Source organism: Dipodomys spectabilis, unplaced genomic scaffold (assembly GCF_019054845.1).
Source record: "Dipodomys spectabilis isolate Male_0828 unplaced genomic scaffold, ASM1905484v1 ptg000145l, whole genome shotgun sequence".
NCBI classification, from domain to species: domain Eukaryota; kingdom Metazoa; phylum Chordata; class Mammalia; order Rodentia; family Heteromyidae; genus Dipodomys; species Dipodomys spectabilis.
In genome coordinates this window covers 17,906,580-17,924,400 of record NW_024870822.1, presented here as the reverse complement: position 1 = coordinate 17,924,400, position 17,821 = coordinate 17,906,580, and the positions used below count along the sequence as shown (strand labels likewise).

Sequence of the window (17,821 nt, the reverse complement as noted above, 5' to 3'; positions counted from 1 at the left end):
CCCACAGGTAAAACACATCAGCTTTTGGACTCTTCCCAAGGGCACTCTTCCTCGGGCCCATCTGTCACCAAAGATAGCCAAGTTCTTTCTAATACATGAGAACAGAGGTGTGGCCTTTTCAATAAACATTAAGTTAAGAGTGCATTCATTCCTCAGCCTTGGTCTATCAGCAATTTCCTGTTGCCTTGGACAAGGACCACAACTCATCTTGACCTCCATTTTCTGACTGTCATTTATGGAGAGCACTATGTTTTGGGTCCCCTTCTAAAATTCTAGTGATGATCAAATGGGCTTATGTTACAATGAAAGGGCCTTGGTCAGTTTTACAAGAGGAAAAGGAAGAACCAGTGGCCAAGAGCTCACCTTGGGTCCAGGCTTGGCCTCCAGGGTGGATGTGGTCCCAGCTGTGGATGTTTCACTGACCATGCTGGACGGTCTTTGGTTTCTCTCCTGCTTCGACATATGTGAGTTTGGCCTGTCCAGACACATGGGGGAGTCCAGTGAGTAGGTGCCAAGCTGCTGATGGGAAACTTCTCTCTGAGATTGGCTCCAGGTTAGCACTGGTTACCTGGCCTTAGTTAGAGGAACCCAGAGTTTACCTTTTGGAGATTACCTGGCTCTAGCCTACAGCCATAAGGTTATGATGTGCAGCCTGCCTAGGTGCTTCAGGGAACCAAGAGGATGACCGATGGGCACAACTCCATTACCAGACACTCCTTAAAGGATTGAAATCCTCTCCCCTGCCTGTTGTCCTAAGATATCCACACTCACTCTCCTATGCAAATGTCTGTGATGACTGTACCATCAATAGGTGCAAGCCTCTCTTCACAGCAGGAAAGAGAAATCCATAAGCTTACTCACATACACCTCCATTCTCCTAACTCCCAAAAGAAGATGCTTATAATTAGTAACAAGAAACTACTTGCGCACACATCCACACCCCCAGATACACACAGAGAATGCTTACATAAACGCCAGTGGGGCTTGCCTCCCAAAATAGACTACTCAACAAAGAGTCCTATTCTGGGAGCACTCCATTTGCCCCAAAATAGAGCCATTGGTGATATTAACCCCTTATTCCATGCCTGGAGAGCGGGAAGAAATGAAGTATGCTTCAGTCTCCAGTAAGTAGCCCTGGGGCTTCCCCACCAAACAAACATCCCAGTGACAAAGCTTCTGATTAAGAAACTGTCCCAGGGGCTGGGAAGGTAGCTCAGCGGTAGAGCGCTTGCCTTGCATGCATGAGGCCCTGGGTTCGATTGCTCTGCACCACATAAGCAAAAAGAAAAAAGCCAGAGGTGGTGCTGTGGCTCAAGTGGTAGAGTGCTAGCCTTGAGCTGAAGAGCTGAGGGACAGCGCCCAGGCCCAGAGTTCAGGCCCCATGACTGGTCCCCTCCCCCCCCCAAAAAAAGGAAAAAAAAAGAAGCTGTGCCAGGAAACCGGCAGTCTGGGAACATTTTGGTATTACACTACAGAGACATTGAAGATGGTCCTTCTCACCTGCCTCCCCAGAGCGCTTGCATCTGCCAGTCTTTCAAAGCAACAGTAAGAAATATTATCCTTAAACACATTAAAATTAAAAATATTATCCACAAACACAATATTATCCTTAAACAGATCGATGCCTGGTTGCAAGACCTTGCCAACTCCAGAACCAGCAAGCTTCTTTTCTCAGCATTCTGTGGCTGGGTTTTGTCCACTATTCCAATGGGTAACAGGATCCATGCAGTTAGAAACAGGTAGAATAGAGTAAAAAATAAATTTGGAAAAAAAAAAAAAAAGAGGTTCTCTGCCTGAAGAGTGGAGACAATCTGTTTTGGCAGACTGGGCCAGGACTCTGAGGAGACAGCTGAAGAATCCAGGCTGGGTGCAGATGAGGAAAAAGCACTTGAGTCGTCCTTCACCAGACTCACTTTCAGAGGGGTACAAAAGGGAGAATTCTAATCTCCACAGTAGATGCGCCCTTCAAAGACCACTGTTGCTCAAAAGATAGTAATCCATCACATGCCCTGAGCCAGAACTGTGACCCTGTGCCAGGAGGGACGCTCTCTGCAAAAGCTGTGTGTCCACTATGCTCCCTGGGTGGTGCCAGTAGCAGGACCGCTGTAGCGGCACTATCTTTCCAAGGGGTTGGCCCAGTGGGATGCCTGGCAGCTGGAGGTGCGTGTACCACCAGGCAGAAAGCTCACTGGCTTCTTATCAGCCCAAGCAACTCACTCCACATTCCCCGCCCCCGACCTCCATCCCAGCCAGACTTTTGTTACTGCTCCCCACTTAGAGGGTGAATTAATCATGCTCAGCCTCTCCCTGTTGGCAGGCGCTCTGCACAGCAAGAGATAATTGCTGCTGAGGGTTGAGAAGGGGGTCTGAGAGGTTGTCCTATGTAACAGCTACCTTCAGGAAGAACAACATCCAAAACAGGAACCTGGTCTTGACCATTTCAGATTTTCTGAGGGGAAGAGGAAAGGGAGAAGAGCTCTTGGGTTCCTCACTTAGGATGCCTGTGTCTCTCAGCTGACAGGACATGATGTTCAAGAGCCCAAAAGGTTTGCCTGGGATTTTATCAAGTACAAATTATTTTCACTAATAGATACTAATATTGATTATTATCATTCTAGAATAATAGAATCTTTGAGAAATAGTACATGCTTATTATAGAATATATGGAAACTACAAGAAAAGCAGAAAAGAAAATGACACCCAACATCCTGCTAGCCAAAACAAATCCATTTTTAATACTTTATTTACTTCCAGTCTTTCTTTTTTTTAAATATTCTTGCTTTGGGTCTGGGGGTGGGTGGGTTAGTTTTGTTTTTATATAACTGTGATCATGTTCATGAATTACATTTTGATTTTTAAAACCTTACAAGATAAACATTTTCTTATAATCATCCACATCATTCCAAAAACTACATCATTTTTACTAATAGACACCTCATGACTTCTCTGTGGGACAAAAACTGTAGACTTGTGACTGGCCCAGCAAATTCGAACAAAGGTAGTTTAACATTTTATACTCTCTCTCTCTCTCTTTATATATATATATGTGTATATATATATAATTTTTTTTTTTTGGTGGGGCTTGAACTCTGGGCCCAGGCAGAGTCCCTTGAGCTCTTCAGCTCAAGACGAGTGTTCTATCACTCGAGCCACAGCGCCATTTTCAGTTTTCTAGTGGCTAATTGGAGATAAGAGTCTTACAGACTTTCCTGCCCAGGCTGGCTTTGTACCGTGATCCTCAGATCTCAGCCTCCTGAGTAGCTAGGATTACAGGTGTGAGCCACAGGTGCCCAGCTGTACTTTATATTTTTGAATGTTAATTTTTAGATGCTCTCTCCCCAGCCTAACCCCCATCTACTCTCCACATTAGCTCTGGAATGATAGCAGACTGGGAGTACTCTCCCAGTCAATAGTCTGGAAGCAAAAAAAAAAAAAGACTGCCCTGAAAGTGTGAGTAAAGAACAGGCATCACTACTGCCTTGGGAGCTGGCTGTGACATACTTCACTGGAAGAAACACTGACCATGGTCACCACATCAGTCTCCTGGAAGACAGTAGAATGGGGCAGGGAGAAGAAAGAACACCTTAAATTTGTCCTGGGAGGTGACTGTTTTGTCTCTACAAACACGGATCATGTTGGGCCTGGGAAGATGGCTCAGTGGTAGAGTGCTTGCCTTGCATGCATGAGGCCCTTGGTTTGATTCCTCAGCACCACATAAGCAGAAAAAGCTGGAAGTGGTGCTGTGGCTCAAGTGGTAAAGCACTAGCCTTGAGCTGAAGAGCACAGGGACAGCACCCAGGCCCAGAGTTCAGGTCCCATGGCCGGCAAACAAACAAACAAACCATGGAGCATGTCTTCCTTAGGACCCCACCCCCACATCCAACAGAAACAGCTCCCAGATTCAACTATTACCTAGCAATCCTGATCTCACTCTTTCAAAGAACACATACAACTACCCACTCATCCAAGTAACAAGATCTGTGGATTTTGTTCTATCTATGCTCTATCAGGTCCTCCAAGTAGGAGTATGACTTGGAAAAAAATAAAACTATAAGTTACCTTGTTTGTATCAAAAACCGAAAAGTGGGATTGAGAAAGTGGCTCAGTGGTAGAGCGCTTGCCTTGCATGCATGAGGCCCTGGGTTCGATTCCTCAGCACCACATAAGCAAAAAGAAAAAAAGCCGGAAGTGGCGCTGTGGCTCAAGTGGTAGAGTGCTAGCCTTGAGCTGAAGAGCTGAGGGACAGAGCCCAGGACCAGAGTCCAGGCCCCACAACCGGACCCAAAACCAAACCAAACAAAAATGGAAAGTGTCAACAAAAAAATCTCCAAATTACTTTCTCACTTGGTTCAGAAACTTGGTTCTCCAGGAAACTTTTAGAGATTATTACCCCAGCATTTTGAGCAGTGAGAACAAACAAATAGCAGTGAAAGGGACCTTGCTCAGCTGGGCAGGGGCATTCTAGTACATTCACTTCAACTAGGTTCACCCTACAGGAGTGTTGCCCACTGAAGAGTCTGCCTGGGCAAACATGGTTTGTCCTCAAATCCTCAGCCTCTTATGCTCTATTAACAAGTCTTACTGAGAAACATCCCCTTCCACAGAGAAGAGCCTGTGTCCCTGGCCTCAGGCATGCTGAGTTTTGCAGATCCCAGGGAGATGGGACAAAACAAAAACAAAAACAACCCTGCATATACAGACTCATGGTATCATTAAATAAAATCTATGAACTTAAAAGCCTGCTTGCTGGGTTATGCTGTCTGGATTACTAAACTACATCAGGATGATTTGAACAAAGATCTCCCTTTCCTTGGCTTAAGCTACATAAATGCTGATTGTTTTGCTAGAGGGGTGTGGGCTGAAGTTCAAAATAGTGAACTAGGGTTTTAGCTCAATTGCTTCCCCTCAGAAAGCAACAAAAATGAACAAAAGAAATGAAGACTAGACAAAATCAGCCTGTAGAAGCCCAGTTAAAACATGATTTGATTCTACTCCCATCTTTGTCAGGGAGTTGGGTATGAAGTAGCTTTCTCTGTGCCTTGATTTCCCCATCCATAAAAGGAGTTGCTTCTGCATCTTGAATATCCAAGACTAAATTCCTACTATGCATAGATGAGGGAGGTTATAAATATAGAAGACATTTTTCCTTATGAGTCTCAACTCGAGTGAGTCTGTTTAATGGGAGACTGAGCTGCCTTTAATCAGTGGAGTAAACTGCTTAAAGAGGCATGTCACCAAGCAAGCATCACCAATCCTGAGGAGCAGGTACTCAGGGCCAAGCAAGCAGGGAACTGGGCTGCACTTGTCAAGTACTACTCTACCCAGCATTAGCTCAATCCTACAAAGGTAGTTTTACCACCCTCATTTTGTAGATGAGGAACCTGAGCCCAGAGAAATTAGTAATTCCGCTAAGACAACAATTAACACTCTAAATATCTGGGCTCTGCCACAGTAAGATCAACCTATGATATGAGGCTTTGCTCTTCTCACTCCTGCAGCCAGTCACTAAACCAAGGGGATGCTGGGACATTGGAAAGAGTAAAAGCCCAGTCAACTTCTGAAGCTTACCGACTCTCCCACAAATTACCTCAGTTCTCTGGGCCTTCGTTTCCAAGTTAAAACTATTTCTTCACCTCACAAGGCAGCTCATGAATCAAAACAAATACTTGGAAAACTACAAAGCACAACATAACATGAAAAAATTATTCCTGACTATTGCCAGTAGAAAGCCCAGAACCTACAGAGTTGTGTTTTTTTCTAAACTCCTAAGGCACGTCTCTCCAGAATGCTCACAGTGCTCAAAAATCAGTTTCTAAACAACAATCACTTCCTATACTCATTCCTATGAAAGCCTAATCTAGGGGTTTTTTTGTTAAAAGATTGAAATTCTATGGCATAAGCTTCTCTTCTAAAACAAGGCCAAGAGTTGTCACAGCTGTAAAGAGATTAGAAGCTATGGACAAGCAGGATCTCTTGCAGAAAAGGCCTCATTAAATGACACCTTATCACATTGAGTCCTGAAAAAAAATGGACCCCCAAATTCATGCACTGCCTTAAAAGATTCCACATGGAAAGCCCAGCTCACTGACTGATTTTAGAGGAGGGATGCATGAGGAGAGGGTATTTTCACAAACACCTGCACATGTGTTCAGGAGCTTATACCCTCAATTAAGGGGTCTAGGAAAAGCAATGCACAATATAAATGAGGAAAAAAGAATGTTCTTGGCCCAAACAGGCAGAGACACCTCCACACTCCTCTTCCCAGAGAAAGAGACGCAGACAAACTGCCAACGCATACTGTAAACTCCCAGCACCCTGGGGGAGGCTGTCTGACACAGGTTTTCATTCAGCAACTGTGGCCTCATTATTCAACTATGACTTATTGTGCTCCTTCCTTGTCCCTCTCAACTCTTCCTAAGCACAGGCTCCAGTTCCTCATCCCACCCAAGGAGTTGGAAAACAGCACCAAGTGCACCCTCTCTCCTGGCATAAAAACTCATCAGACTTGTGACTCCCTTTACTTCCCAATTCAGAGCACTGCTTTAAACTTAACTTGAGCCCCCAGTCTGTATCTAGCCATAAGCCCATGTTGTGTACTCTGCTCAGTGTCTATTTGTGCAGGAGGAGAAGCAGACCTGGACCTTTCCTGCTGTTCCACCACTACTTCGCTCTATCTCAGATGTTCCAATTCTAATCTGACCCTTCAGGAAACCTTCTTCCAGCCTGTCTGCTCCTCTGGTCTACCAAGCAGCCATTGTCCTTGTCAGGCAATGACATTTTCTAGGCAAGCTCTCTGCCACTTGAGTCACACACCTAGCTAGACAACAGCATTTTTAAATGGAGATCACAGCACTTCCCAGATAATGGGAGGTAAAAGAAAAGGACAAGAAGGGAAGTCAAAGGAAGAAACAAAATCACTCTGCCCAAGGAGCAGCTTCCCTTCTACACAGCAGACCCACCACTGCAGCATTTCACCCAGCAGACACACCAACGACATGGTTGCTATGTGGCGATGACTGTATCCCAAGGCCCAATCTCTCTGAAATATCCACATCAAAAGCCATCACTAGATGTTTGAATGAACACCATCTCTTCCCCTACCTGAAATTGTCACAAATGTTGTCTCCAGTAACCAGGAAGGAAAACTGACCAGTCAAGTTTCTGCATTTGCTTGCCAGGTGTTTCTATTTCTCCCCATTTTTTTCTGCTGCCATGGCAACCAAATGCAACAGGCAAAGCTAGACCAAGACTGACAGCATCTAGAGACAAGATGCTGGCTCTATCAGCCAATGACGACAGAACAGCCTCACAGACAAGCAGGTTTTCAGCAGGATGAACTCCTTTGGAAGAAGAGGAGTACCTTCATTCTGTGCTCATTTGCTCCTAGAGAAGCAGGAGATAGCTATCTCCTAGAACCTGGAGCTACCCCTCCCAGGCCCATAATCTACATAAATCTTAGTTGAGCTTTGCCCAGCAAACAGTAAGATGTATCCCCTTCAGCACAGATCAGAAGATGAGGAAAATAACACCTACCAGCATCCTCCAATTACCACTTGCAATCTTCAGGACAATTCCAACCTGTATTTGTTTTCCAAATAACCCAATGAGAAAATGAAGGACCACTCAGACCCAAATGGAAGAAACAAGCTAAACTCACTGGGTGGCTGTGAAAGGCAGACAGGCAATGGTACTGTCCTAGTTAGGAAGCTCCAAGGTGATCCTACATAGCATGCAGCTGGCCACTTAGCACAACAGCAGGCTTCTGAACTTCCAAAGCTACCACAAGGCCCCACCTCAACATGAAATACTTGATAGAGCCTGGGATCAGTGTACATAGCCTGCTGTCAGTCAGCTGCTGGAAGCTGCAGGCATCATTGCTGAGGAATGCTTCTCTTCTCTTTTCTTTCAGAGAGCTGTAGAGGTGTTTGTCAGGAGCTGCAGAAGATAAAACTCCCCTCTGCATGGAAACTCAACACCACAACTGCAGCCTGACATCTCAGCCCAAGAATGACTACTTAAGGAGTCCTGTGTGCAGCCCTTTTTAGCCTTGAAAAGCATGACTCCAAGCTCACAATTCAAGATAGTTACTGAGAACCAGAAAAAGGGCTTAAGAAGATTACAAATGAGGGGCTGGGAAGGTGGTTCAGTGGTAGAGAGCTTGCCTTGCATGCATGAGGCCCTGAGTTCGATTTCCCAGCACCACATAAGCAAAAAGAAAAAAGCCCTCTTTCTCTCTCTGTTCGTTTCTAGCTCTTGCTCTTCTTTTCTAGCTCTCTTGCTCTTGCTCTTCTTTTCTAGCTCTTTCCTCTTTTTCTCTCTCTGTTCCTTTCTAGCTCTTGCTCTTGCTCTTGCTCTTCTTTTCTAGCTCTCTTGCTCTTGCTCTTCTTTTCTAGCTCTCTCTGCTCTAGCTCTTTCCTCTCTCTTTCCCAGCCACGTGGAGTGCCAACCTTGCCTGGTCCCAGCAGGTCTTCTGAATACCTGAATACCACGTGAGTGCTACTGTTCTTACCCCTCTCTCTGCTCTTTTCTAGCTCTTTCCTCTCTTTCCCAGCTCTCTCTCATTGCCAGGCCTTTCTCAGCCACGTGGAGTGCCAACCTTGCCTGGTCCCAGCAGGTCCACTGAATAAACCTACCCCTTACCTGAATACCACGTGAGTGCTACTGTTCTTACCCCTCTCTCTGCTCTTTTCTAGCTCTTTCCTCTCTTTCTCAGCTCTCTCTCCAAAATTAAAAAAAAAAAAAAAAAGAAAAAAGCCGAAGTGGCGCTGTGGCTCAAGTGGTAGAGTGCTAGCCTTGAGCTGAAGAGCTGAGGGACAGCGCCCAGGCCCAGAGTTCAAGCCCCATGACCGGACCCCCCCTAAAAAAAGAAGAAGATTACAAATGATCCAATCACTACCAAAAAAAAAAAAAAATCACTATAAAAAAAGAGGTTGGAGAACATTGAGAAAGTTCAGCATCTTTCAAGCCAGCATAAAGTTACTATAACTCAATTTCATAACTACAACTACAATTACAATTAAAACCTCTATGAAGCAGTAACTGCATACTATATTACTAATGCAAACTCAGCACTCAGTCTACAAAGTACAGTTAAAGATGAGGATTTTTCCCTGTAGACTATTAAAGTAAGAGGCAGTGTAGCATAGTGTTTAGAAGCACATTTAGGGCCAAACTTCCTTGGAATGAAATCCTGCCTGCCATTTACCATCTGTGTACAAAGTAACAGGACCTACTGACTGATGTCCAGGCCCTTGGGAACTAAATAGCATAAAAAATAAGGTGAAATAAGAAAACAAGCACTCTAGTCATATAGGAAAACCACTTTGTTAGTGACAGGCTCAAAGAGCCCTACTTCTGTGGATCAGCCAGAACTGCAGGTTATATAGGGCCAGCACTGCCTTCTTCCTCAATCCAATCACCAGGTCAGATAATTTCTTTTTTCATGTGTGTGTGGGGGTCCAGTCGTGGGGCCAGAACTCTGGGCCTGGGCACTGTCCCTCAGCTCTTCAGCTCAAGACTAGCGCTCTACCACTTGAGCCACAGCGCCACTTCCGGCTTTTTTTTCTTTTTGCTTATGTGGTGCTGAGGAATCAAACCCAGGGCCTCATGCATGCAAAGCAAGCACTCTACCACTGACCCACATTCCCAGCCCCCAGGTCAGATAATTTCATCTCCCAGGTATCTTCAGAATCTACCCAGTGCTCTTCATTAATCACTCTAGCTTAACTAGTGAAGATCCTTCATGCTTCATCTTGGTCTTTACCTAGATTGTGTCTCTTGAGTGAGGCAGTCTCAACTTAAACATAGGCCTTCTGTATGGGAAAGGGGTTTGTAAGACTCCCCTTGGGTTGGTTCCCATTGAGTTCTATATTTCTTCTATCACAAACATTTATCATCTTTGTAATTTCATTTCATTATCTATATTTTTTTACTCAACAGTAAACTCCTCATTGACAGGATTACATTGGCCTTGCTACTCTTGATCTATGCAAGCATTCTTAGGAGTTTATGAATAAGTACAGGCAATATCACATCAGTTGCTAGGTATCCTTACCCATTGCAAGGCCTATCTTGCTACACTGTGCCACCCACACTGAGATAAGCTGGTACCTTTAAGACATCTAGAAAATGGCCTTGCAAAGAAGGAACATCTTTTCCTTGGAAGCTGGATGGAATTGAGATTGATTACAGAGATATTCTGGGTGGGAGGAAAAAAAAATTACCTTCTCATAAGTAGCCAAGAGATAGTCTTTTGTTAATAATAAGAAGGAAAGGAAGTGTGATAGAACTATTCAACAAAGCCTATGCATCTCTAGTAGTTTTGTTCCCCATTCCCAAAGTTAGGTATAGAAGTCAGGACCTCTCATGCATACTTGGCAAGCACTTGCCACTAACTTACACCCCCAACCCTCTGGCAGCTTTTATTGAAGCTGGTAGCTTTCCTTACTAATGACCCTCCATCTAGATCTTCGGACAGCAGGCATTTGTGTCTCTCGAAGGGGAGTGAACTGAATGAGCTTTTGACCTTCAGGAGTCTATAAACAAACTCATTCTGAGCTGGAATTTGGGGAATTCACATTGGTTTTGTCTTGACACAATGTTCTTTTTCAAGCTAAAAGAGAATACAATCTTTATCTTCTATTCTTTTTCTATTACAGGCTGAATATCCCTTACCTGAAATGCTTAGGACCACAAGTTTTTGAGATTTCAGACTTTTTCAGATTTTGGAATGCTTGTATTGATTTTACGAGTTGGAAATTACTAATCCAAAAGTCCCAAATCTAAAAATCTTTTTAAGTGCCAATACAGCACTAAAAATGTCTTAGATTTTAGAGCATAAGGGATTAATGATGCTTGACTTGAAGTCACATTCCCAGTCTCAGAGACTGGCCATAATGTCCTATAAACCACCAGCACCAAAGTAATTTAACAAGCCGCCTCTGACCAGGACAGACGCTGGGCTTGACTTAAAGAAAACATACCATTCCTAGATAGCACAGAACTTAAAGCCCAGCTAACCTGGAGTTAACATCTCTCTACTTCTGGCCATGCAACTTTAGGTAAATGACTTTATTTCTTTGAATCACAGTTCCTTCATCTCTAAGATAGTGATGCTGGTCTGCCTCTCAGGCTTATTGCATAAATGAGATCTGTATGAATAAGCCTCTATCACAAGTAAACAAGTAAACATCAGTGATAGATCTCTAACGAGTTCTGTATGATAATGAGCAAGGTTGAAAATACCATACTGATGAAATGATATGTTTTGGATTTACTTCAAATAATCAAGAGAGGAAAGAAGATATAGATGAAGTTAAAAATATGAGTAGAAACAGGGCACCAGTGGCTCATGCCGGTAATCCTAGCTACTCAGGAGACTACGATCTGAGGATCGCAGTTGGAAGCCAGCCTAAGCAGAAAATTCCACGAGACTCACTAAACTACCAAAAAACCTGGAAATGGAGCTATGGCTCAAGTGGTAGAGCACAGCCTTGAACAAAAAGCTCAAGGACAGTGCCCAGGCCCTGAGTTCAAGCACCCTAAATAAATAAATGAATGAATAAATAAATAATAAGTTGGATTTATTAGCACATCTCTCTACTTTGATATATTCAGATTTTTCCACATTAGAAGTTCAAAATACCAGGGCAAGGAAATGGCTTAAAAATATTGCCGGGCGCCAATGGCTCATGCTTGTAATCCTAGCTACTCAGGAGGCTGAGATGTGAGGATCATGGTTCAGAGCCAGCCTGGGCAGGAAAGTCCTTGAAACTCTTATCTCCAATAAAAACCACCAGAAAACTGGAAGTGGTGCTGTAGCTCAAGTGGTAGAGTACTCACCTTGAGCTGAAGAGCTGAGGGATAGTGCTCAGGTCCAGAGTTCAAGCCCCATGACCGACCAAAAACAAAAAACTATGAATATTGATGCTTAAGATCATATTTGGTCTAAGTGCCTGAGCAAAGGAAAAATGACTTAAAGACTGTTTAGAGCTAATAATGTCCCTTTACTTCTCAAGTGAATGCTTTCTTCAGCTAGATGAATAAAGGGGAAGAAAGCCACTTGTGCACCTTTCTTGCCTTAATTTTTTAAGAAAAGAGCACGTCCTGTTTGGGCTGCATCTGTATGTTTAAGTAGACAAGCTCCAGAAGGCAGAACCCACCTCTGGACGCCCCAGAGTCCTGGCTGAAATGGGGCTGAAGAGCTAGAAAGTTCTTATGTAAAGAAAAGGTCAGGGCTGGGAAGATGGCTCAGTGGTAGAGCGCTTGCCTTGCATGCATGAGGCCCTGGGTTCGATTCCTCAGCACCACATATGCAAAAAGAAAAAAAAGCCGGAAGTGGCCCTGTAGCTCAAGTGGGAGAGCACTAGCCTTGAGCTGAAGAGCTGAAGGACAGTGCCCAGGCCCAGAGTTCAGGCCCCACGACTGGACCCAAAAAAAAGAAAAGAAAAGAAAAGGTCAGAAGCTGGGAAGATAACTTAGTGGTACAGTACTTGCCTAGCATACATGAAACCCTGAGTTAGATTCCTCAGTACCACATCAACAGAAAAAGCCAGATGTAGTGCTGTGGTTCAAGTGGTAGAGAGCTAGCCTTGAGCAAAAGAAGCTCAGGGACAGTGCCCAGGACAAGTAGAAAAAGAAAGAAAGAGAGAGAGAGAGAAAGAGAGGAAGGGAGGAGGAGAGGGGAGTGGAGGGGAGAGGGGAGGGAGGAAGGGAAGGGAGGGAAGGGAGGGAGGGAGGGAAGGGAGGGAGGGAGGGAGGGAGGGGAAAAGAAAAAGAAGAAAGAAAGAAAGAAAAGGGCAGAAAGGATTCAAAATGTCTGAGGCCAGTAGTAGGTCTTATAGCTTCCACTCTTCTGGACTCTGTCTTTGGACTTGAGGCTTGTCTAGGAGGCTGGCTCTACTCCCAGAATCTAGTCAGCACAGTGAATATGTAAGCTGATGCTTCAGGAGAAAGGGAATTTTAAGAGGCTGTGACTGTACCAACCACAGCATGTTCCTATATCATCTCTCCTGTCCCATATCTTCTCACTGAGTCTGGAGACTGAAAAAGAAAATTCTTACATTTCATTTTAAACCAACCAATCCACCTCCAAGCCTCTCTACCTAACAGAAAAAAAATAGTACAACAAGTTTTGTTTTGTCCAAATGCTCCCAATCCATCCCTGAATGGGAATTTTTAAAAATACTTACTCTTCTTGAAGAATAAATTCACTGTTTTCTGGAGAAAACTGCCCAGTCACAGGATGCCTGAATGCTGTGGTCTGTTGGTTATGGCTAGAGAAACAAAGAGATGAAGAAGTTATGTGAATGGAAAGGCTCACAGGCAAAATAGGCTAACAATGTCTGGAGACCACTAGTCATCCTCATAGGGTTAGAAAAATGGGCATTTTCTCCAAAACACATTTAATCTATCAGAACCCAGTTCTGTCAGAAAACCAAGACTTTCAAGCTCAGACACCAAAGCTCACCAGAAAGGTGATTATTTTAATTCTAAAAAAATCTTGGGGGCTGGGTAGGTGGCTCAGTGGTAGAGCACTTGCCTTGCATGCTCGAGACCCTGGGTTCGATTCCTCAGCACCACATAAGAAAAAAGCCGGAAGTGGTGCTGTGGCTCAAGTGGTAGAGTGCTAGCCTTGAGCTGAAGAGCTGAGGGACAGTGCCCAGGCCCAGAGTTCAGGCCCCACGACCGGACCCAAAAAAAAAAAAATCTTGGGCTTTGCCAAATACCATAACTCAGACATTTCATAAAATACTGACTCTCAACACCCTGAGATGTTGAGCAAAAAAAAAAAAAAAAACCAAAAAAAAAAACACTAGTTTAACATAGCATGAGCTAAAACAAGAGTGAAGGAAAGCAGACACCACTTTCAATAGCTTCCCAAAACCGTGAACCAGGGAAAGAATTCTAAGAATTAACCACCCACCCAGCAAATTCTATAATCTTAAAATTCTTCTCCCTATTATTATAAAATGTCTTCAGTTCAAAGATGGGATAATAAATGTATGGACATGTTTCTGCAATATGTCCCACACAATTTCAACACTGTGCAGTTTCTATCACTCCTTCGAGAGGTCAGCTTCCACACCAAGCTGACAGACACAAAGTGTAGGTGTTATGTGTTGACAAAAGCTGCCTGGAAGATGGAGGAGCTGGCTCTACAGGCTGGTGGTCTATCTCTCAAATAATCTCCTGGTTGGGGGTGCGGGGGGCAGGGGAAGAAGAATATAGTTGATTGAAAAAAATTCTGCCACCAAATCATAGTCATTTTCAAAATTTTACAAAATCTGAAAAGATCACCCATGATGTTACCATTTGAATATTTATGTGGACATCTCCATTCAAGCTTGTTTATTCCTCTATCAAAAAGATTGTAGCTGAGAGGTGGTGCCTGACGCCTATAATCTTAGCTACTCAGGGACAGAGATCTAAAGATAAAGGTTCTGAGCCAAATAGACAAATGAGACTTTTATCTCCAATTAGAAATAAAAAGCCAGCAGTGGCACTGTAGTTCAAGTGGCAGAATGCCAGCCTTGAGCAAAAAAAGCTGTGTCCAGACCCTGAATTCAAGTCCCCACTCAAAAAAAAAAAATACCTATGATGTGCCTTTTCACATTTATTAATAGAAACTATCACATTTCATTAATATGTTTTTCATTTGCAGTTGCTGGATAGTACTCTTACTACAAATTTTTTCATATTCAAATGTCACTGTGCATATATGTGCCAGGCACTGCTAGGTGCTAAAGATACAACAAAGGAACAAAAAGTGCCTACACTATGGTAATTTACATTTTAGAGTAAAAATCATCTAATGCTGGATATTTTAGGTGCCTGCCCCTAACGCTATTATAGCCAATACAGAGCAAATTCAGCATAGGCTTTTCCTATCAAATAATTTCTTTGGGTTGAAATCTCAGAGGTGAAATCACTGAACCTAAGGTATGATCATTTCCTGAAGCTCTTTTCACTGTTAAAACTCAATAGATCATCTCAGCTTGGTAACATTAAGATATCAACCCCACCACCAGATTGAGCATTAAACCTTACTGGAGACTGTTTTGATTTGTTCTGTTCTGTTTTGCTGGTCCTAGGGCTTGAACTCTGGGCCTGTACACTGTCCCTGAGTTTCTTTTAGCTCAAGGTGAGCACTCTACCACTTGAGCCACAGTGTCACTTCTGTCTTTTTTGAGTAGTTTATTGAAGATGGAAGTCTCATGGAATTTTCTGCCTAGACTGGCTTTGACTGTGATCCTCAGATCTCAGCCTCCTGAGTAGCTAAGATTACAGGTATGAGCCACCTGCGCCCTACAGAGATTAATTTGTTTTAATCAGCATAGAACAAAGGTTAAAAAAAAAGAAAACTTAGAGGCCAGCAAAGTTTTCTTTCCCCGGCTGGGAACTGAGGGTTAGAACAGCCTGGATCCTATCAAGCCAAATATCAAATAGGAAGACCTATCAGGTCTCTGTCCCTGGGAAGGGCTCCTACCCCACTCTAACCCATCCCAACCATGGCTGGCCTCCCAATTCCTGGCACCACCTGCTCACAGGCAAGCCTACAGAATCCTATGACCTCATCTGGCACACAGTAGCCCAGTCTTTCCAAAACATAAAAGTAGAGTTGAAGTGTGAGCATCTAAGGTCTGAGGTAAGGATAATCATCACCCCCCAACACCTATTTTAGAAATCTCTGTATCTCATTCAAGGGTTACATTTTATTTGCATCCAACTTTTTCTACAGAGTCATCATCATTCACTGGGCAACTTGAAAATGCAAAATCTAATCTAAAGCCTAATTTCCACTTGGAGAAAAAAAGAAATCACCCGGATCTGAATGGGAATGACAATAAAGTAATAACACCTCTAGTGGACCTTACAATCTACAAAGTGTTTCCTCATGCATCTCAGCTTCTAATACCAGCAACCTCCATTTTATGAATGAAGAAACTGGGCTCAGATAAGTTGAGTTACATAAGACAAGTCTTATAAATGATAAAACTGGGACATGAATCTAGGTTCTCTATTTCTAAATCCCATGTTTTTTGTATAATGACCTGCTGGAATTTTGAATAATTCCTCTTCCCTTAGGAATACGTGAGGCTAGCAGCTTTCTGACCATGTAAGAAAGCCCTGAAGACAAAGAATCAGAAAAACAGCACAGTTCATCATTACTCCCCCTTTCTTTTCTCTCTTTCCTTTGTTTTCTTAGCCTTTGAGTCCTACCATGAGATCAGCCGGTGAATCTCTGATAGACAAGTGCACAGAGCAAGCCTTCAACAAGCCCACAGCAGACCCAACAATGAGCAACCATACTATGCAGACTGAGAAAGCAATTTGGCAACTATTGGGCTCCCCACCACTAACTTGTACCAACGTAAATAGGCATAGAGTCTTGGGCACAGGAATTGTGAGCTGTAAAATATGGGCACTAAATTAACACATCTAACATTAAAAGGAAGGTAACTTATTTATTTATTTATTATTTATGTCCATCTTCGGGCTTGAACTCTGGGCCTAGGCACTGTCCCTCAGCTATTCAGCTCAAGGCTAGCGCTCTTGAGCCACAGCACCACTTCCGGATTTTTCTGTTTATGTGGTGCTAGACGAATCAAACCTAGGGCCTTGTGCATACAAGGCAAACATTCTACCACTGAGCCACCTTCCCAGCCCTAGGACGCAACTTTTTAAAGCTGACAAAAGAAAAAAAAAACCCAAACTGCTTTTGATCAGATCTCCAAACTTCCTTCCATAATATGGATGTTATCCTTTGTGCTCAAAAAGTTGTCACCGCTTTTATCTCTTGAGTTTACACAACACTTTCAGCTACTCACTCATCTATTGGGCCCTCTTGAATATCCACGAAGAAAGGCAGGAAAGATATCTTTAATTCTGTGGCACATGTAAGGAAAATGAGACTTTTGGTTGCAGGATGTTATTGGAACACTAAATTTAAAGAAAGGGAATGAAAGAGGAGAGAAAGGAAAAAGAATACTCATCTATTGAGAAAAGAGATAAATCACAATAATGCCTCCTGAATATTAAAGTTTTAAAATTTGATCATTTTTGATCCAATGGAGCAGGCTGCATTATCAGAGCTTCCAGCTTGGCACTCTGAGCAAAAGAGCATGGGTTAGGTCCCTGGGCTACTCCATTTAATATCATCATCATTATATATCATCATCAGGCCCTAAGTAAGCCAAGTAAGGTCCACAAGGAGCAGACATGTGGCCAAAGCCACAGTCGACTCCTGTTACCTATATACCACCCCCTTTGACCTCTTTCCATGCCTTCAGGCTCATCCTTGCCAAATGAAGGCTGCATATTAATTTCATTTAGAAATTGCAAGTTGTCTGGCTTGCTGTTTTTGACCCCTTAGCCCAAAAGTCCCCAGCCAGCTCCATTTCCTGTTTCTTTTTCTTAATATAACTTTGCTGTTAGCATTTACTAAGTCAAGTGACAATGTCACCCCTTCTTTTGCTTACCTTTCCTAGCTTTAAAACCTATGAAGAATCTTAGGTCCTATCACCTTGTCTCAAGAATCATTTGCAGGCACAGACACATCCCCTGAAATACCTGTTCTTAAACCTGACTTGCTACCTTGGTTTTGGTAGTACAGACATGGCCCGGCTGAGAGCCAGGTAGCTGGTTTCAAGGGAGCACAGAAACTCTTTCTTTTCCACACAAAGCTTCTGTTTCTCTTCAGGCTACTAAGAAAGCAATTTGGCAAATAAAGTAAAATACAATCTAGCCTTCATTGTCAAATCTTGTTTTTCTCCCAGAAGCAGCTTCTCAAAGAGATATGTCAGCCAGTCTCCCCAGGAGG

General features: G+C 43.4%; 1 protein-coding gene across 4 annotated transcripts in view; it reads right to left on the bottom strand.

The window, feature by feature from the left end:
• Plekha7 (pleckstrin homology domain containing A7) overlaps window positions 1-17,821 on the bottom strand; it is a 213,429-nt gene that overhangs the window by 66,179 nt on the left and 129,429 nt on the right. For all 4 annotated transcript variants that reach the window (XM_042691307.1, XM_042691308.1, XM_042691309.1 and 1 more), the window contains exons 4-5: window positions 13,191-13,274; window positions 364-475 (exon numbers count right to left, since the gene is read on the bottom strand). In XM_042691307.1, coding sequence (XP_042547241.1) covers window positions 364-475; window positions 13,191-13,274 — 196 coding nt within the window. The remainder of the gene's footprint in view (window positions 1-363; window positions 476-13,190; window positions 13,275-17,821) is intronic.